We start from the raw sequence: 21,729 nt of genomic DNA, 5'->3' as shown, positions 1-21,729 counted from the left end.
TCTGGCACTGAGTGATGATGCACATTAACTATGCCCTTGTAGCCGAGCTGCACCAATCACATCGCTGTATCTGATATACGCGGGCCAGAGGACAGCTAAACAGATGACGACAGTTTAATGTACCAGTTAGCTCCGCTGGTAGCTGAGTGTATGGAGCTCTGGATACGTCACCCTGTGTATTGTTGTGATTGGTCGTAGTGTTATCCAATTGCGTGCAGTGAGATGCATTTCAAATGCAGGCATGGTGCCGCCCCTCAAGTTGGGCCATTTGCATTACTCAATGCCAGACCCTTAATCTTTTTGGTTTGTTTGTTTGTTGTCTAAGTGTTGGTGGGAGAGAGGGCGCATGCATATGCAGCGTATGGGTGGGCACAGCAGGAACCCTGTGCATCACCAAGCCAGCGGGAGCCTAATGCTCTACCCACCGAGAAAGACAAATCCACACAAGATAGTGTGTGAGAGAGGAAGATAAACAGGGAGAGGGAGAGGGAGGAAAAGAGTTTTCCTGTCACAGGAAGAGCAAACAAAGCAGGCGAGGCAGGCGAGGCTGGTACACTGGGAGTGCCTTTAGCTGGTGGCTTACTTAGCAAACATTACACACTTGACCTAAGAAAAGCAAGAGACTTCACACCACAAAGCTCCCTGTGTTGTATTGTACTTTTTTTTAAAGATTTTTCTTTCTTTGCTTATTAGTCTTTATTGTACAGTCGCTGCACGGGAAAGATTAGGCCACTTCATATATGCAATGTTGGAAAGTAACTGTGTACATTTACTTAACTACTATACTACTACTGTACAGCTGTGTGTCTGCCTGGCACACTCTGTGTATAGGTCAGTCCTGAAGGAATCCTAACCAGGAGAAACTGACAGCAATGACAGCATTGCTCCATCTCTTTTTTGTTTTGGTTGAGAGAACCCTTGCGGCAGAAAATTAAACATATTGTACGTTTAAGTATCTATATTTCGACTGTTATCCAGTTGGTTTAGGGTGGACTTTTCCTTTACCAATCCAGTTTGTGCATTTGATGAAGTCTTCAGTAAATTGTAGGATTGTTTCGGGCCAACCACATGAGAAAGCTAATTATACTCCAGCTTTCTTTTAGCTTTTTCAAAATGTAATTAATTTGTTAAAAAGGGGGGTTCAGTTGCACAAATTGTCACCAGAGAACAATTGACACTAAAGAACTGACAGCTTAACTGGGAAACAACACAGCACACAATAATACAGACTGCAAAAGAGCATGGTTAGTTTTAAAAGCTGCTGCCAGAGTCTTAACAAGAAACTGTGAGAATCAGATAATTGGATTCTTTAACCTGACAGTGATAGGGATTGTGAGGAAACCAGGCAACCGATCAAAGAAAGATCCCAGTGTTTTTTTAGTCGCCAATTAAAGGTCATGATGACACAAACTCAAACAGGAGCCAACTGCAGTCGAGCAAGTTTAATTGTTGAGCAGATCAGTGCTCGAATTTCACCCTTCCTGTTCACTTTATAAATATGAGATAAATTAATCAACTTAATTAAGATCTGTATTTTCAAAGAGAACACCACCTATGAGACTATTTTCACAGTTGAGTTATTGGTCCCCGATTCCAGGTTGGTGCCCCGTTTTGATTGTTGAAGTTATTAATACACATATTGCTAACTTTATTAATATTGATAAACATCTTTGATTAATTGTGTTATATGTGTATATATGTGTTAGTGTGTGTGTGTGTGTGTGTGTGTGTGTGGGGGGGGGGTATGAAAAGTGCTATATAAATAAAGTCTGATTGATTGATTGATTGATTGATTTACAAGTACAAGTTAAAACTCTACCATGCAAAGCGAAAGCCATATATCAACAACACCCAGAAATGCTGCCGGCTTCTCTGGGCCCGAGCTCATCTGAGATAGACTGACACAAAGTGGAAAAGTGTGCTGTGGTCTGACGAGTCCACATTTCAAATTGTTTTTGGAAATCATGGACGTCATGTCCTCCGGGCCAAAAAGGAAAAGGACCATCCAGATTGTTATCAGCGCTAGCCAGCATCTGTGACGGTATGGAGGTGCGTTAGTGCCCATGGCATGGGTAACTTGCACTGTGAAGGCACCATTAATGCTGAAAGGTACATACAGGTTTTGGAGTAACATATGCTGCCATCCAAGCAATGTCTTTTTCAGGGACATCCCTGCTAATTTTAGTAAGACAATGCTAAGCCACATTTTGCACGTGTTACAACAGGTGGCTTCGCAGAAAAACAGTGCAATTACTAGACTCTACTACTCTGGATGGTATTGCCCTGGCCTCCAGCACTACTGTCAGAATTCTAGGAGTTATTTTTGGTCAGGATATATCCTTTAACACCCACTTAAGACAAACCTCAAGAACAGCCTTTTTTCACCTTTTTAACATTGACAAAATTAGGCACATCCTGTCTCAAAACAATGCTGAAAAACTAGTACATGCATTCGTTACTTCCAGGCTGGACTACTGTAATTCCTTACTATCAGGATGCTCAAATAAGTCCCTTAAGTCTCCAGCTGATCCAGAATGCTGCAGCATGTGTTCTGACAAGAACTAAGAGAAGAGATCATATTTCTCCTGTATTAGCTTCTCTGCATTGGCTTCCTTTAAAATCCAGGATTGAATTTAAAATCCTTCTCCTGACCTACAAAGCTCTTAATGGTCAAGCACCATCATATCTTGAAGAGCTCATAGTACCTTACTGTCCCACTAGAGCACTGCGCTCCCAGAATGCAGAGTTACTTGTGGTTCCTAGAGTCTCTAAAAGTAGAATGGGAGCCAGAGCCTTCAGCTATCAGGCTCATCTCCTGTGGAACCAGCTCTCCGTCTGGGTTCGGGACCACGGGTCACGAACCCAGGTCACCACATTTAAGAGTAAACTTAAAACTCTCCTCTTTGATAAAGCTTATAGTTAGGGAGTGAGGAGTTGCAGCGTTCGCCTAGCCCGGCCTTCTCTGCTTCTTCATAGTTGTCAGATTCATCTACCAACCCTTATAGAGCTGGCTCAGGTTTGCCTTGGACCAGCTCTTAGTTATGCTGTTATAGTTTTAGACACACTGAGCTCCTCTCTCTTTCCATCTGTGTGCATCCATGTCCCAGAAATGCTTGTTACTAACTTAGCTCTGGGGAGCTTATTCCCCGGAGTCCTTATGTCTTTTTCACCCAGCAGTTTTCCTTGTATTAGGGTGGCACCTAAATCATGGTTGCAGCTGTCGCCGTGGTCCTGCTATGCCCTGCTACACCCTGCAACGTCCTGCTATGCTCTGCAGTGCCCTACTTCGCCCTGCTATGCCCTGATACGCCATGAACTACTACAACTGCTATTTCTAGTCATAGTTCCATCATCTTTATTGGGACTATTATTGCCACTGTTCATCACACCCCCAACTGGCACGTCAGACAACCAACCTCCAAGAGCCTGGGTCTGTCCGTGGTTTCTCCCTAAAAGGAAGTTTTTCCTAACCACTGTTGCACTAAATGCTTGCTCTTGGGGGAATTCCTGGAATAGTTGGGTCTTTGTAAATTACTACTACAGAGCCTATTGAAAATGTGCCTGTTTGGAACGGGCGATTGCTTGGCCTATGGTATTGCTGCGTGTAGAATTCTTCAAAACCAAATTGTACCCCAAAATTACTTACAGAAGGACCCCAAACCACTTCATATGCAACTCCCCTGTATAGCCTACTACTGACTACAGTGTAGGCTACGTCTACATCAGAGGAAGACAGTGTACTATATATTTACCACATCTAACTTTTCAAAGACATTTATCATCCTTATAAAAGCACATGTAATACTAAACACACGCAACTTAAGTGACAAGCAATTTTTCATAAGCGTGTACTTGCACAAAGCAAACTGGAATCACTGGAGTAGAACAGAACACTAAACTTTGAACTTATCTGAAAAGCATGTATAGCTGCCAACGCAAGTCTGTATCTCCTGCCTGAATGTAACTAAAGCTGAAAACTGACAGCGCTGATCCTCCTCCTCCTCCTCCTCCCTAGGACACTGACCCAAAGACAGAGAGACAGACAAATAGACAGCATGGCTCTTTGTGTCCATTGACAATGGGGATCTGTCCCTCCCCAGGATGGGCTGATCTCTGGATGAAGCGCGGCAGTTTCTGCTCAGATGTGATGGTGCAGAAGAAGCAGAGTCTCAGCTCTGAGACGTAGATGGGACGAGGAAGAGAACCATACAGAGAGAAGGTTTAATGTTAGATTATAGAGCTGCAAAGTAGTCAACTATTAAATTAATCACTTAACTATTTTGATAATCGATTAATCGCTTTGAGTCCTTTTTTTTTATAAAAAAAAAGAAGTAAATATTCTTTGATTCCAGCTCCTTAAATGTGAATATTTTCCATTTCCTTCACTTGACAGTAGACCGAATATATTTGAGTTGTGGACAAAACGAGACATTTGAAGGCAGCATCTTGGGCTTTGGGAAACACTGATCCACACTTTTAAACATTTTCGGACAATTTATAGACCAAACAACTAATCCATTAATCGAAAAAATAATCGACAAAGAAAATATTTGTTAGTGTCAACCCTATTAGATTATATCACAATGTGCAAATGATTGACCTGACAGCAAATGTAAGCGACATGCTCACAAATATCCTCAATGGGTCCCTCATAGATTGCATCAAACTTGCAATATAATGTACATCCAATAATACAAAGACCTTGGAGGTGATGAAGAGCATACTAATAATTCTGCTGACCTTACAGTAGTCAGGTTAAGAAGAGGAAGGGCAATGGAGTCTTTAAAATACAAATGATTTATTGGCCTGGGAACAAGACTGTACTCAGCCAATTATATGGCAAAATGCCCATTACATTTTCATATATCCTGCGCACAAGACATGTATCTTGGCTTGAAAATAGCGTATTTAGTACTAAGAGGGGATCATTAAAGATATTTACATGAATCTTCTGGGGATCGTGAATATCCACGTCCAGATACATGGAGCCAGTAGTAAAGGCAGGAAAAAATGACCTGCTCCAAACCAAGGTGATGGACAGACAGACCGACTGCCATGTCTGTTACCTGGACAAATATTAACTCAGCACAGTGAGGTAGGAGAGGGGGGGGGGTCAACACAGCATAGGAGCGGGATATTTTCCATTGCAATTCTGTATTGGTACATGGATGCCAAGATTCAATCTTTTATTATATTAATTGCACATGACTATATGACTAAAAACTTTTTTTTTCAGTTCTTTAAATTCTTATACTGCACTGTAAAATGTATTCTTGTCTTTTAAATTGTTTTCTAACTGCTCTTTCATGTTTTATGTAAAGCACTTTGAATTGCCCTGTTGCTGAAATGTGCTATATAAATAAAGCTGCCTTGCCTTTCATGACAGCGTTAGTTTGTCTGCTCCAATCCCATTTTGCAGCAATAAAAATGAAGTGAGATGAACAAATCTTATTACATCTACATCTTCCGACCGATATATCGGCGGGCCGATATTTGGCATTTTCCAAACTATCGGTATCGGCATTTATAATGGCCAATAAATGAATATTTTTCATATTTTTATACTTTTAAATATTCAATCATTTATATAAATGATTCTGATAAATGAATATTTAAAAAATAAAATTAAAACGGACAAAACACCCTTCAACCATGTTCTGCGTGTTGGCGTTGCATAGTTTGTCCACCATCATCGCCCCTGTTGGCAACACTCTTTGATTTATTTTGTTTTGTTATTGTGTTTTTGTTCAAAGGACTTTAAGCAGTGTTTCCTCTATGTTGATTTGACCATGGCGGCCCCCCATGGCAACATTTCTTCTTGATTTTCGTTGTTTGTGTTCTTCACCTCGAGCTAAATTGGACGTGGCTGTTGAAGCCCTCTCTCACGTTTGTATTTGAGGTGCATTATGTACATGCTGAAGTAGTTCCATTGCATTAAGAAAATGTAATTAATAGTGGGGTTTATTGTTATTTGCTACAGAATGCTTAGCCTATATGTCAAGATCAAAGTTGGCCTATATAGTAACTCAAAAAATACAGTTCAATCACAACAGAGAATATGCCTCATAGTGTGTGTGAATAGAGGTGAATAAATATATTAGTTTGTGTTGCAGCGAAGTGTCAGTTCCGTTTCATGGGGGTGACCTGCCCCCACTGTTAAAAAAAATCCTAAAGGAAACACTGTTGAGTTTCAAATCTTAAGTTCGTATTTTTATACATTTTATTTATCAGAACTTTAATATATTTTGATGTTCCTCTGTTCTGTTGTGACAATAAAACAAAACAAGCTTATTTTTAAACTGCATTATTATTAGGACTCATAAATAACTACAAATAACTAATGTTAGGGAAATCTGTTTATGTTTTGTTACGCGTTTGTGGATTTTTATATATATATATATATATATATCGGCCGAAATATCGAATTTTTTAAATCACCAAATATTTGTATCGATATCGGCCTTAAAAATCCTTTATCGGTCGGGCTCTACTTCTAATAGATAAAAAAGATGTTTGGGGACATAATTTGAAGTTGGAAAAAAGGTAATAAATTGCAATATATATTGCAGAATATCGCAATTTGCTTACAATCACAATAATATCTTATTGTGTTGCCTCTGGTGATTGCCACCCCAACAGGGATTTTATTGCAGTATTATTTCTGCTAAACAGTTCACTGTCGTAGTAAAGTTGCTTCACCCACCTTCTTCCCCTCCCATGGAAACTAGCAATGTGGTCTTTAGTAGCACAGTAGCTCTTCAAGCAAATTCTGCACAAATTTGAACCATTTGCACTAAAAAAACAAACAAAAACAAAAAAAAACTATCAGACTTAACTACATATCACACTGCAATGATAAACCATTGAGCTTTAGAGGTGTTCCAACATTAGCGTGCATCACCAGAGCCAGTTTTATCAACTTCTGTTCTATGTTCTCATCCCATAACAAATGTCCCAACCAATGGGACAATCTCTCAGAACCTTGGTGTCCTCCTGGAACATCAACAGTTTCAGTCCACCAGTGCAAACATTTTCAACTCTGGGAGGCAGTTAAAAGTGTGAGACAGACAGATATTGTCCCCTGGAAGTCGGGATGTTCTCTGGGATGGTGGGTAGCTGGGACCATTAGCCAGCTGCTCGGGACTCTTACAGTAGAGCTATTCTCTCACAACCCACCCATGAGCCATTACTCATTACTGACGCCTCCCATTCCGCCTCTGTTACTCTCTGTCTCTTTGCCCCCCCCACACACACAGACACACTGGTAATGTCACACAGAGGGAACATGGCAGAAAGAGAGAAACACTGAGAGGGGAAATTGAGCGTGAGGAAAATGCGTGTCTGCATACGAGAGTAGGAGGGCACACATAACTAGACATTAGCAAACCGACACAAACAGTGGAAGAGAGAGACTTTATATTAACGTACACAACAGATGTGCACATACTCAACTTAATGCATAGTTGGGAGAGTCCACTTACAAAGTTAAAAGTTCAAAACAAAGAAAAAGGCCTTTTTAACACAACAACTTAGTCATGATCATTTTCGAAAATAGTTCTGACAGGTGCCAACCCCCGAAGATCACTCCACACTGAGTGCTCATTACCCAAAGGGCTTTGGAGGCTGAGGTTATTTTTTCACTTAATTCTAAGATTTCTTTTTTTCAGATTAAGTTAATCCCCTCCTGGACATTAGTGTCCACTTTCCTTCTCCAAATTGAGTGCAAGTTCCTGAAAGTTAACACACATGCACACACAAAAAAAAGCACACAAACTTTCTCAGTTCTGTGAAGTGAAGCTGGTTCAGCATGATTTACATCACACATAGGCTAAGCAAAGGAAATAACTCATCTACAATAGAAATAGGCAAAAATCACTGCCCTTGTCCAGTGACATTTGGCAAAATAAAGTACTGATGGATGAACCAGCACTCTCCAGAGATATTTATAGATATAGTGCAGAGTACAAATGTAGCCTACTAATTATTTTTGTCTTCATTTTAATATTTTTAGGCAGTTATTAAGTTATAAGTTATTAGGTCTACATCCTGGAGTTGAAAAAAAACCTCTTCAAATTATTTGGTTTTATAAATATGATGCATTAATCTATTCCACAATCTCAACTACAACTAGTATCTGATGTAGCAACGATACATATCTCACGTGACACTATTTATGCTCCACTTTGTAGCCTACCTGTCAAGCTGTTCTCCTTTACACGAGCGAACAGCTTGGAACTTCAACGGACTCACCTGGAGCGGGTTGTCCAGGATCTCGGCGCGGTGGGGCTGAGAGGTCACCTGAGGAGCCGCATGTGAAGAACTTGAATTCGCCATGTTTTCCTTATCGTTTGATAAGGAAAATAAAAATACGTTTCTAGATCACAACTCCCACTCTTCTCTTCACATCTTTTTCCGCTTCCATCCCACCGCATGCATCCCACGTCCCCCCTGACACTTCAATGGAAACTCGGAAGGGAAAGTTCCTCATTGTTGCGAGGCGGATCAGGAGTTTGTGCTGACTTCAAGTGCGGTCGGAAAAAAAAGCAACTTTTCAATTAAGTTGTGAAGACATCTAGGGTACTGTTTTTAGTTTTTTAAAGCTATGCTTATTGGTTTAATAGAGGGGGTGTATTACAATGAAGATACTAAAATATCAAAAGCCTGCCTGATGAAAGAAATCTCTTCAATATCTGTTTCTAGACCCACTTTGTCCGTATTCATTGTCGATCAACTGCTCCGATGTACGACATTACGAGGTGTACATGAAGGCAGCATGCGAACAGGTGCGGTTCCCGATGCTCGTGTAAAGATACGCCTATTGGCGTAATGAACTAAACATTTATTTGCCTGTCTAACATTTATTTGCCTGACTAAACACTTGTAAGAAAGAAGCCGTGCCTAGGCTTCCCAGACCGGACTTTGGGTACCAGTTTGCTGTTCTTGGTGTTAAACATGTTGCCTCCTGCTGGCCACATTCAGCATGACAGAGAGATCTGTCTGCTGTCTCCCAGATGGCTGGACCACACATCTGATTTAGAAGAGCCACATGATGTCCCGCTTGTTGTTAGGCTGATGATGGTCTCACCTACAGCTGACAGGTGCAGCATAGAAAATATGCTTAGAAATATTATATATATTATATATATATATATATATATATATATATATATATAATATATATGTATGTATGAAATATTAAATAGGCTAGAACAACATAATGTAATGCTGCTAAATAAAACATTACATTCATTAGTAGTTTCACCTGTTTTCATTTTAAACAAATTGTATATCCAAGTACAGTCTGCCACTTAAAAATAAAAAATAAAAATCCTGTCCTGGTTCCATGGTATCAGAATTTTGGATAGTCCTCATGTTAATATGAATTGGTCATGTGACAAGGGCTGGTAAGGTTGGCAGATCAAGCAGCCAAGTGACAGACTCTGATGCAATGGAAATCACAATTGTCAGATTGTCAGCACTCTAGCCTAATGGAGTGTGTGTGTGTGTGTGTGTGTGTGTGGGGGGGGTGCCCCCCTTCTAGCCCCACTCCTGGACAGGTGTTTCATTGTGTATGAATCTGCAAATGTATTACCATCCACTCCTCGTCATTGCTTTTGGAAACCTCATCAGCAGCTGAAAGGGAGATGGAAAATGAATCATCATAACAAGCGATGATGCAAACGAGGCCGGCTTCATCAGGAAGACACTATGTGATCTCCATTCAGTGTTTGTTCAGCTGTGGGTACGTGACATCCCAGACAGTCAAAGGAATGAACTGAGATACATTGTTGTGTTGTCTTTTATGGGAGCTCATTGATCCGGCGTCCTTTCTGTGAATAGATAAATTATGAATCCTTGTTTGTTCTTGTGTGCTGATCATGAACAAAATGATCATGTGCCTTTGCTGATACACACACACACACACACACACACACACACACACACACACACACACACACACACACACACACACACACACTTACCTACTGTAAATTTGTATTACAACTACATAACACCATTTCATATTCCAAAGAAATTTGCATAAGGATCGACATAGAAAATGCATTTCAAATGATCTTCAGATGTATTGATTAATACATAATATTGGAAGGGACTCAATCTTCAGGTATATGTAGATATAGTGGTATATACTGTACATGACTAGCCTTTGGGAAATGAGTGAGAATTTCACAGCCATCTGTACTGCCCATGCAAGATGCTTGCATGCAAGGGTGGGGTTGGAATCCTTTGAATTGAGGGGACCAGTCCGAGGAAAAGATTTATGGAGGGGGGCGCATTTGAGAAATGTGGAAGTAAAAATCCCCAACCCCCAACCGGCTCGTCAGACACCGCCTACCAAGAGCCTGGGTCTGTCCGAGGTTTCTTCCCAAGAGGGAGTTTTTCCTCGCCACTGTCGCACTGCTTGCTCTTGAGGGAATTACTGGAATTGTTGGAATTGTTGGGGCTTTGTAAATTATAGAGTGTGGTCTAGACCTACTCTATCTGTAAAGTGTCTCGAGATAACTTATGTTATGATTTGATACTATAAATAAAATTGAATTGAATTGAATTAAAAATGCGTTAAGATTCAAATTTAAAGCCCTGATCCTTGGCAATAATAAACTGTACATTATTGATACTAACATTGTTTGTTCAGTGTAATAAATGAATGCCAAATAAACAACATTAAATATTACAGTAAATATAATATTAATAGCTTTGTAACTAACTGTAAATAGCCTACAGCCATAGACAGATTATGACACAATGGGCCCCGGCAAAAGGCCCCTAACACCCAGACTGGTCGTTTTGTATCTCTTTGTGGACATTTTGTATCATTTTGTAGTTGTTTTGCTTATCTCTGTCGTCGTTTTGTGTGGAAGTTTTGCGTGTTTATGCAGTCACTGTGTCTCTTTGTGGACGTTTTGTATCTCTATATTTTGTATTTCTTTGTGAATGTTTTGTGTGACTTTGTGGTCATTTTGATGTGTCTTTGTGGATGTTTTCTATCTCTTTGTAGTCATTTTGTGTGTATTTGTCATCATTTTGCATCATTTTGTGCATCTCTCTGTGGATTTTTTATTGACTTTCCAACAAGAAATCTTAACAGTCGCTTTATTCAGAGATGTATTGAAACTGTGTAGCAGTGGGATAACCCTGAGGAACAACTTTGATTCAGATGAAAAAGAAGAAGGTGAAAAGTCTGCAGTGTCTTAATGCTAGACGTCCTTTCACCCCCAGAGGGTAAAAGAAAGTTAATCAAAACAAGTTGTGTGTTCACACTAACCAGTGAATGTGACACAGTGGTCTGACTCTGAGTTCAGACCCGACTGTCAAAACTAGATGAAGCTGAACCACAGAAATAAATTGCCAGTAGCCATACAATGCAGTGCCATTACAGACTCCTATACATTTAGCACAAGTTTATCTAATTCTAGATAATAATCAAGGCCCAGTTGATGTGATTACCGTGGTGTGAAGGGGATCAGGGGAGACGAATGTAAGCACATTTTATATCACGCGTTTGAATAACATGACTAAACAGATTCCCTTTTTTTTTACTATTTCTATAAATCTCTCTGGAGAGTGCTGGATCACCCATCAGTGCTTTGCAGGAATTCAGAGTGAGCTTTGACTGACAGCTTCTGTCATGGACAGCGTGCCGTGGCATTTTCCCCCAGCAGTTTAAAGTCCCCTGGCAATGCTTCAGATGACACAGTATTGTTTTCAGTCAAGGATGAGGTCAACATATTATTGAACCTTGACCTCATGTTGGAGGATTGAAGCAAGAAAGTATGAGACATACTGTAGGAGAGAGGATAAGGAGTGGATATAAAATGTTAAGAGAGACACATAAAAACAGCAAGAGAGTGGGAAAGAAAGCAAGGGAAGGAGAGAGAACGACGAAGGCAGCCGTACAAAAGATAGGGAACAGCAGATTTAGTCGACACAAAAACTCCTACACACTCTCACTTGCGCCCTCAGGCTTTGAAGGAGAGAGCGATAACCACATCCTCTTCCTACTTTCTCTCTTCTTCTCTGTCTGTTTCTCATTCTGCCCTCTCCTTCCATCCTTTATCTACCCCTTCCTCTATCTCTCTCATACACACTTACTAAAAGTCTGAGGAAAATGTCATCTTGACTCTCTGAAGGGGATAAATGGGCTGATTGATTGTCTCCTCTTGACCGCGTGGCTTTGATAATGGAATGTGAAATTTGAAAATGGAATAGTGAAACTGTTAGAATGATTAAAAACTCTGTAATTGATTGTTCCCCTTAGAACTCAGAGCAGTTTCTCATCGAAAGACGTTAACTCCATATCTCAGTCTCAACACACCGATCTATAAATTGTCTTAAAAGTTCCTTTTAAAAATCAACTTAACTGGAATTTATTGGCACCAAAGCTTCAGTGTAACTGTTTTTGACCCCACTAATGCATTGTTCAATTTAAAATCTACGTTGTTTGGGGGCCAACACAATAGTGTATTTCTTATGATTTAAGGTCAGAGCTTAAAATGTATGCGATACATCATTTGAATACTGGGGACATTTTATTTCCTGTATCTACTGTTCAGCTGTCGGGGCTGAGACGTAACAATAAAGCTGGCTATTACTTCATAGTTACATTTATACTGGGGTTCTGAAAAGGTCTTCATCAAAAGATATGAGATGGGAATGAAAACCCGCCAAGAGTGTGCAGAATCTAAATGATGGTTATTAATAATGCAGGAGGTATTTTAGGAGGTGACCAAAAAGGTTCTGAATACACATTTCTGTCACAGTTTTTGCAGCCAAGAGTGCAAAAGCATGGTTAGTACAGTCGTTGATTGAATTGCACTTGAGTAGAAAAAGTTAAAATAATTGGGACTCATTATTGTTTTGAACATTACATTGTTGGTTGCAATGGTAAAAAGTTACTACATACATTAATTCAAGTACTCTTAAGCACAATTGGGAGGTACTTGTACTTAACTTGATTAAGCACATTTTATGTTACTTAATGAATTTACTTCACTACATTTATTAGACAGCTATAATAGTTACTTTGAAAATGAAGATTTTACATAAAATCAAAATATGATAAACGTGAAATATAATGCACTGTTAAAAAATAAAGCTGTTTTGGCTTTTGGTTTACAAAAAACAACAGTTGGTTCACTTCGTCATATTTTAAATGTCTGAGTTGTTGGCAATTACACCAAAGAGACATGTTCCCTCTAAACTTCTTAAGTGCATGGTTTCAAAAAATTGTACAAGGTCCAAAGAGGTCAATATATACAGTATTTCACACAAAAACAGCAAAGATTAGATAAAAGCCCCCAAAAAGGAATACAAATCAGAGTTGTTTGTATTTCTTTTCTACCCCATTAATCATCTCAATCTCAATCATTTATCTGGACTAAACTACCTAAATATAAACAAATGCATCAACAGATAACATAAAGACAGGTATATAGACACATAGAAACAACCGCATTTACGACAAAGACACCGGATCTACACAAAGTCAGCGAGATGGTTTGTTCAGCAGTGCTTTGGCAGAAACGACAAAACTTCTGCCGAAGCAAGTCCTTCTACAACTCAGTCCTGTATCTGCGGCCAGATGGCAACCGTGTCAAGTGTGTCTATAAAGGGTGATTGGTGTCATTGACAATGGCATGGGCAAGGCGTGTGATGGCTCCAGATGCAGATGTTGGGTGCCAGGGAGCTGGTCATTTTGGAGGCGACGTGTGTGATCTTGGTGAGTTGGTGAGCATGTTGTAGAAACAGGGGGAACGGTACAGCAGGATGGGTTGGATTATGCTTTTGTAAAGTAACAACAAAAGAAAGGTCTGGGGCAACAGAAAGTGCGATTAAGTGAGTTTACAGATGACATCTGACCTCTGCTGAGATCGTTTGTGGAAATCAGTGACGTGTTGATCAAAACTGAGATTATTGTCTAAAGTGAGTCCAAGGTATTTGAATTTCTTGACCTGTTCTACTATCTTGTTATGGATGGGAATGGGAAACAGTCCAGTGTTTGGTGCGTTGAAGACCAGTTCTTTTGTTTTCTCTCTGTTCAGATGGAGGTAGTTGAGAAATGAGAGATGGAGTGTTGATAGGCTGTAATGGAGTTGCTGTCACTGAGTAGACCCAGTATGGCAGTGTCATCTGAATAATTATAGTATGTGGTGATGGGTGAGGGTCTGACTTGTGTACAGGGCATAGAGAAAGGGACTGAGAACACAGCCTTGAGGGACTCCGGTGTTGGTGATGATGGTTGGCGAAGTGACAGCTCCATTTCTTACAGCCTGTGGTTGGTTACTCAGGACGTTATGGACCCAGTGGAGGAGAAGAGGTGGGATGTTGAGCTGGTGAAGTTTCTTGATCATCTGGTGGCGTTGAATCATGTTGAAGGCGGAGCTAAAGTCAATGATTAGGATTGATGCCAAGTTGCCAGGGGAGTCCAGATGTTGGAGGAAGAAGTGAAGGAGACATGCCACAGCATCCTCTGTTCCTCGCTTGGCGATGTAAGCAAAACTGATAGGGGTCCAGCTGTGGTCCAACAGCTGACAGGATGTGTGCAGTATCAGTTTCTCCAGGCATTTCATCGCTGTGGGAGTGAGTGCAACAGGCCGGTAATGGTTAGGTTCAGAGGGGCGGGGTTTCTTGATTGTTGATGTCTTCCAGAGGGTAGGAATTGAAGCTGTCCTGTAGGATTCCCAGAAGATGGTGAAGAGGATTGGGGAGAGTTCCATGGCACAGAGCTTGAGCACGCTGGCTGGGATGCCATCCGGGCCCGGGGCCTTGCCAGATTTACATCTGCTCAGATGTAGTCGGACATCCTCCATTGTGAACGGTTAGGGTGTGAGGGTTCGAGACATGGAGGAGAGCAGTAGCCTACATAAAGTAGTTCAAACTAGGTCCACCTATCAGCTAGTATTATGATACTTGCAATGCATTAATGCATCAGTAATGACAATCTCATAATGTCATTTATGAAAATTTATCAGCAGAATGAGTACTTAGCATGTCTTGCTGATAATACTTTTGAATTTTACTTGAATAGGAATTTGAATGCAGAGCTTTGACTTGTAAAGGATTGACATTAATGTAGGCCTAGTGCTTTTGCTTAAATAAAGGGTTTGAGATATTCTTCTGCCACTAGTTGTTTGTAATACATAGCAAACTTGTCATGATAAAGTGAGCCAGAAGGATTTATTTGAAAACCAAGGCCAGCTATCAATAAGACAATGGATCTAAGGAAACTTGTTGAGGAATCAGCTATGAGGAATAGTGCCTCCTCCACAAATCAGCACATTAAACTCAACCATGTGGGAGAAGAATGAATCAAAAGCAGCCAGGTTCAATGAAAAGCAGACAGTGAATAATCTGCAGATGATAGTCTGGTTAGCCCAAATCATTTAGAACTAACAGCCTCAGTAATCCTGAACAAAGTCCTGATGACATTCGTTATTACAAACATCAAGCTCCTTCACCCACGCTAATGAAATCTGAGGAGGTGTGTGCGTGCGCCATCAGAGATACCATTCAGGACTGATGAAGCTTGCAGAGCGAGAAGACACCCATAATGTTCACCTAAATCAGATATCCTGCACAGAAAATGAACATTTCCCAGCAGGCAAAGGATAAACACTGACTGTCACCTAATAATGTAATCCTAAGAGATGTGATATCTGAACGCCTTCCAAATGTGCCATAGTAAAAGCATGTTGTTGCCTGCATGGGATTATAGGACATTCCTACACAGCGAGAGGAAATATGATGAGAAATTATCCAAATAATACAGATCCCAAACATCAAGAATCTCAGTGAACAGAGGATGATACCCTTCTGGATGAGTATTATGAGAGACTAAATAGGATTATAATCACTGAACAACATTCCCACGCAACCACAGATGGATTTTACAAGTGAAGGGCATTAATAAGAAAAAGTCTGTTATTTCACAACATTGTAATCAGCAGAGAGTGGTTGTGTGTGCTTTCAAGGCTCTTTTTAAGCTTCACAAATCCTACAAATCTGCGTGTGAGGGTGTAGAGAATCTGTAGAGGCCCATGACATAATCTATTATACCGTATTGGGAGCACCTGAAGAGCATAGGTTTTAGTTCTCATTAAACCCCTAAAAGCATCCAGAATGAGGAGATGGCCTGTATGAATACGACTGTAAAAACCCATTCTGTACAGGCAATCTCATGGGTTTACATGCTCATGGTAAACTCCAATTGTTAGGAGAAAGAAATGTGATAAAATATTAATGTGCTGGCTGGCCGGGAGCAACAATCTGGGAGTGAAAGATCCTATTTAGGAGTAAACAGTTCCAGTGCTGCCTGCAGCCATTGGTTACAAACAAGTACTGCAATACACTATAGCAAGTAGGAAATTGCTGCCAATGATTCTAAATGTGTTTTCAAATGCAGCTAAAGCCTGGTGTCTCAAACAGGGTGGCCAGCAAATGATATGGGAAAGAAGAGATTATCCCAATAAAAATGAAGTGATGGTGACCACCTTTATCACGGCTCCTTAAAGGAGTCTGTCATCCCCCCAAAAACGCCCACATAAGTTGTTTGTTCAAGCAGCAATTACGACCTATATTAAGCAAAGAGCAGGGTGCCAAATTTATGCAAAGGAAGTAGGTTATGGGGGTGGTGGTGGATGGGTCATACAACAACACTTTCACCCAGGAGACCAGGGTTCAAGTCCTGTTTAAAAGTAAACAGTGAGTTCTTTTTTAACGTTAAGTAAGAAACGGAGCCACGTCACGTTCTGCGTCACGTGCGTAACCAAAAGTGAAGTAGCGTCTGATTTTAACCCAAACCATGATCTTTTTCTAACCTTAATTAAACTTACACTATTAGTGTCGGTGCCGAAAACATAACCAAGTAGTTTTTGTGCCTAAACCCAACCAAACTGCGACCGTTTCACAAACCGCGACCGTTATGTTCCTGTGCTCCTGTGGGTCTTACATTATTAGAGGGTAGGAATAAATAACAGATATAATCACATGGTTTGGAGGACTTTTTGCCTTAAAAGCGTGTGTTAAGACCAAAAATGGGCTACTGTATTTTTCAAATGCTCAAACAGCACAAACAAAGAGACCCCTAATTTTCTCAACAGAGCAGACCTGCCATAAACTCATTCATCAACAAAGGTATCAACATTTTTTTTTTTCTGCACTAACAAGCATACACCCAAGATAATTTGTATAAGGCAGCTTTTGTCTGCAGCCGCTATCACCTTCATTAGACACTTCGGGACATGACAAAACAAAACCTTCAGTGCTTAATTAATACAAGCAAGGCTGTTCAAGGCTCTAACGCTGGCTTTATGTTCTGCCAGACAGAGCTGTTAATGATACCGCCACTGAGTTGATAAAAGGAAATGCAGGTGATGGTGGAGATGTTGGTTGTCAGCGTTGAAAGCACATACATTCTTTTCTTGGCTCAAACAGCATCATGGTTCTGTAGTGAGAATTAGTAAAACAGTATTTTGTGAGGAGTGAGGAGACCTCGGCATGGGTTGAATGCCATTCTATTGATCATCAGCGTGACAGTGAGTGTGTGGGATGGATGACCGTAGACTCGTCAATCAATTGTGACCTTTACATGAAAGCATCTGTCCTCACATGTAACACTCACAATTTTTACATTAAAAAACGGTAGTGTTTGTCACCGGTGCATCAAAGACATCACTATGAAACCTATGGGCATTCTCACAGGACACTTACACTGTTTCTAGTATGCTACCTATTGGCTTCATTTGATGAGTAATATTAAAGAACACCAGCGATTTAGACATAACATTCAGAGGATTACTGAAGAGGAAACAGTTGTATAATGTCTCCTGTCCAAAAATAACCCCCTGATGATGTCATCAGGGTTATCTCAGCGTGGGTTACACAGTTTTAACGGAAATCCTGCATTACAAACTGTAGAAGTCAGTTTCAAGGCGTTTACCAGGCAGGGTTCAGGTTCAGCCAGGACCACTATTTTATGTAACTCACTCATTCCCCTCCACCCTCGCTCTTCTCCTGCTTCCCCTTATCAGCTGATTAGGGGCATTTACATCAACCAGATTTTGCCAAAAGCTGTATCAGCCCAAAGCACCAATCACTTCTTTGTTGTCAATATTTAAATGTTCTCCTCTCCAAAAATAAGGTCTCTCCTGATTGAAATTAAAGATGCAACCGAGCTGCATCATGGGAATTGTAGGTTCCAGAATTTTTGGAGCTTGATCCATACTAGGGATTTTAAAGTCAATATATCTCGACCTTTGCTGCACAGATTTTGACCATTCTTTTTTTTATGTCTCTTGCGAACCTTCAACTTTGTGGAAATGCAATATTAAAATCGATGTAGAACCCAAGTAGTGGATCGTATTAGGCCAGTATAATAATCTTTGTTTGTTAAATCTCCCATGGCATCACTGTAATATATCATAAAGTAATGCAGCTTATGGATCTAAGGTTTCTGACATAAAGCCGTTATTTTACAGTTACACCGGAAACGCATCATTGTTTATATGTTCACTTGATGTCGTGCCAGTGCTTCCCGTGTGTTGGTTACTTTGGTGACTCCCTCTCCTCCCGAGCTGCGCCTCGCCCTCAGCACCGTGATGGAGATAGGTTCGGGAGGGCGGTGCAGAGGGAGCGCTACGTGTTGCTGCGCAGCAACAGATAGAAAGGAGAGAGGGGGGGAGAGAGAGAGAGAGAGAGACAGAGAGAGAGACAGAGAGAGAGAGAGAGAGGAATTCCCTAGCACAACCAAAAGCGGCTGCCAGGGTGTGCTTATCAGTTCCTATGGCTCCCAGAATTCACTGTTATAAATGTGGCCGATACCTGCCGCCGAAGGAGATGTAAAACCATGCGGATGCAGGATGTAAGGACTACCAGCTACAACAAGCCTTCGGGTATATTTGAGGAGGGACCAATTTATTTCTGTCTGGAGGCAACATCATATTTGCGCCGACTCCCTTTGGAAGAGACTTCCTAATCTTCTGCCCAAGCTGAGAAAATCAACCTGACAGAGACGCTCCTGTCTGTTCTCCAGGGGACAAGCGTGTCTGCGTTTATTATAGGGCCACAACTTGGCCACAAACTGCAATATCCGGAGTTGAAATGCTAAGTATTTCGTAGTGGGGTTCAGTGAACTGGCAGCGCTTTAAAGTAAGTTCCTTGTTTGTTTTTTGTTTTTTTGAAAGCCAAAGGTTTAGGTCTAAATCATTGCTTTTCATGTAAGTGTCTGTAATTTGGGAGAAAACGCGTGGTTTTAACAAATCAGCATTTAGTCTTTTACTTTAAAAGCAAGTGTGGCATTAATTCAAAGGATAATAATACATCCAAAATAACTCCCTTTCTCATTTTTCTCTCTCTCTCTCTTTTTCTCTCTCTCTCTCCTCTCTCTCTCTCTCTCTCTCTTTTTTTTTTTTTTTTTTTTTTTTTTTTTTTTTTTTTTTTTTTTTTTTTTTTTCTCTCTCTCTGAATGTGCGTGTCTCTCTTTGTGCTGACTGTCTCTTTCTCTTTGTGTCAATGTGTTTTTGTCTCCCACTCTTTTCTTTCTGTGCGCCGTGCGTCTCTGTGTGGGTCCCTCTCTCCAGACATGACAGGTCAGGCCCTGGGGAAACCAGGCAGCGGGGCTCACATGGATGACAACGCCGCCATCCACATCAACGTGGGCGGCTTCAAGAAGCGTCTCCAGTCGGATACGCTCTCCCGGTTCCCTGAGACCAGGCTTGCGCGTTTACTCCACTGTCAGTCCAAAGAGTCCATACTGGAGCTGTGCGACGACTACGACGACACCGAGAAAGAGTTTTACTTCGACAGGAACCCAGCACTCTTCCCCTACGTGTTGAATTTCTACAACACGGGCAGGCTGCACGTCATGGCCGAGCTGTGCATCTTCTCCTTCAGCCAGGAGATCGAGTACTGGGGCATCAACGAGTTCTTTATTGACTCGTGCTGCAGCAGCGCCTACCACTGTAGGAAAATGGACCAGGACCGGGAGGACTGGGAGGACAGGAGCGATGAAGGGAGCACTACTTCATCTTTCGACGAACTGTTGGAGTTTTACAGCGACGCCACCAAGTTTGACAAGCAGCTGCTTGGGAGCGCGCGGAGGCGCGTCTGGTTAATGCTGGATAACCCCGGCTACTCCGTGGCCAGCCGGATCATCAGCATCCTCTCTATCCTGGTGGTGCTCGGCTCCATCGCCACGATGTGCATGAACAGCATGAGCGAGTTCAGCCTGTTGGACAGTGAGGGGCAACCCACAGAGGACCCCCGTTTCGAGACTGTCGAGCACTTTGGCATCGGCTGGTTCACTCTGGAGCTGCTCGCCAGGTTCACGGTGGCGCCGGATCTTCTGCATTTCTTCGAACACCCGTTAAATATAATCGACCTGGTGTCCATACTCCCGTTTTACCTGACACTGCTCATAAACCTGGTGGCGGAGAGCAGCCCGACGCTGGCCAACCTGGGACGTGTTGCACAGGTGCTGAGGCTGATGAGGATTTTCCGCATCCTGAAGCTGGCCCGTCACTCCACGGGGCTGCGCTCCCTGGGGGCCACCCTCAGGAACAGCTACAAAGAAGTGGGCCTGCTGCTCCTCTACTTGGCCGTCGGTGTGTCGTTTTTCTCCGTCATGGCCTACACGGTGGAGAAAGAGGACAGCGAGGACCTCTCCACCATTCCGTCGTGCTGGTGGTGGGCCACCGTCAGCATGACCACCGTCGGGTACGGAGATGTGGTGCCGGTGTCAATAGCTGGCAAGCTGACAGCCTCGGCGTGCATCCTGGCCGGGATCTTAGTAGTTGTGCTTCCGATTACGCTCATTTTCAATAAGTTCTCTCTCTTCTACAAGAGACAAAAACAGCTGGAGGTCGCAATGAGAAGCTGTGATTTCGACGAGGGGATAAAAGAGGTTCCCTCGGTCAACCTGAGGAACTATTACGCACACAAAGTCAAATCCCTCATGGCGAGCTTGTCAAACATGAGCCGGAGTTCACCCAGTGAACACAGTCTGAATGAATCAATACACTGAAACTGTTGTATCAAGGACACGCAGTCAGGTTGGGTGACACTTCCATTGATGTGGCTGCATGAGGAGCTGTCCAGGGTGCTGAAACCTCTGTCTCAGAAGCCCACTTCCTTCCACTGATGTCTGACCGTTTGCCTCTCTGTAGCTCAGTGCAATAATGTGTTAATCTGCGTGTCAGTCACAATGAGAAAGTAAACAAATGTACAGGACGGCCTGAATATCATAGTTTGCTGTGCATTATTATGGCCCCTCACCAAACAGGCCAAAAAGTGACCGCGTACAATTCAAAAGATGTAGTTGTTTGCAGTCGTAGATGGTGTCACACTGTAGTCCATCCTCCAGCTATACTTGTTGTGATCAAATATGTCTGAAAGTAACTCCATCTGTACCTCTTTGGAAGGAGTGTTGATGTGTAATTGTTATGTTGCAACAAGATTACTTCAGATGTGTAGTTAAAGCAAAGTATTAAACAAAAAATACATAACACACTTCCTCATGTTTTTCATGTGCAGAGCGAGGGTCCTTGGCGTCTTCCTAAGTGTGTTTTACTGACAGAGATAACACATGTAAGCCCGAAGGGGGGAAGACGGATTCACAGTAGTGACTGACACAATATCTGAAACAGTGTGACGGGCATCGCAACAACCATTCAGAGCTGACATGTTGAATAAATCTATTGCATTTGTTTGTCA

General features: G+C 41.7%; 2 protein-coding genes across 3 annotated transcripts in view; one reads left to right on the top strand and one right to left on the bottom strand.

Annotated features, from left to right (window-relative positions):
• LOC120562169 (NIPA-like protein 2) overlaps positions 1-8,501 on the bottom strand; it is a 41,041-nt gene extending 32,540 nt beyond the window's left edge. Inside the window, exon 1 of one of the 2 annotated variants that reach the window (XM_039805713.1) lies at positions 8,251-8,501. In XM_039805713.1, the coding sequence (XP_039661647.1) occupies positions 8,251-8,334 (84 nt within the window). In that variant the 5' untranslated portion in view covers positions 8,335-8,501. Of the gene's footprint in view, positions 1-8,194 lie in introns of both variants that reach the window. The other variant, XM_039805714.1, reaches the window with a different exon arrangement.
• A 10,229-nt stretch (positions 8,502-18,730) lies between these two features.
• LOC120561601 (potassium voltage-gated channel subfamily S member 2-like) lies at positions 18,731-21,729 on the top strand. The gene is made up of 2 exons (XM_039804744.1): positions 18,731-19,167; positions 19,599-21,729. The coding sequence occupies exon 2, from the start codon at positions 19,601-19,603 to the stop codon at positions 21,038-21,040; it is 1,440 nt and encodes a 479-aa protein (XP_039660678.1). The 5' UTR covers positions 18,731-19,167; positions 19,599-19,600; the 3' UTR covers positions 21,041-21,729.

The sequence above is a fragment of the Perca fluviatilis genome, chromosome 7, assembly GCF_010015445.1.
Source record: "Perca fluviatilis chromosome 7, GENO_Pfluv_1.0, whole genome shotgun sequence".
NCBI classification, from domain to species: domain Eukaryota; kingdom Metazoa; phylum Chordata; class Actinopteri; order Perciformes; family Percidae; genus Perca; species Perca fluviatilis.
The sequence above is the reverse complement of the archived record's forward strand: the minus strand, read 5'-3'. Positions and strand labels throughout refer to the sequence as shown.

Bases quoted from the DNA above. Each gene is read 5' to 3' on its own strand.
- LOC120561601 (XM_039804744.1), top strand. From the start codon at position 19,601: ATGACAGGTCAGGCCCTGGGGAAACCAGGCAGCGGGGCTCACATGGAT.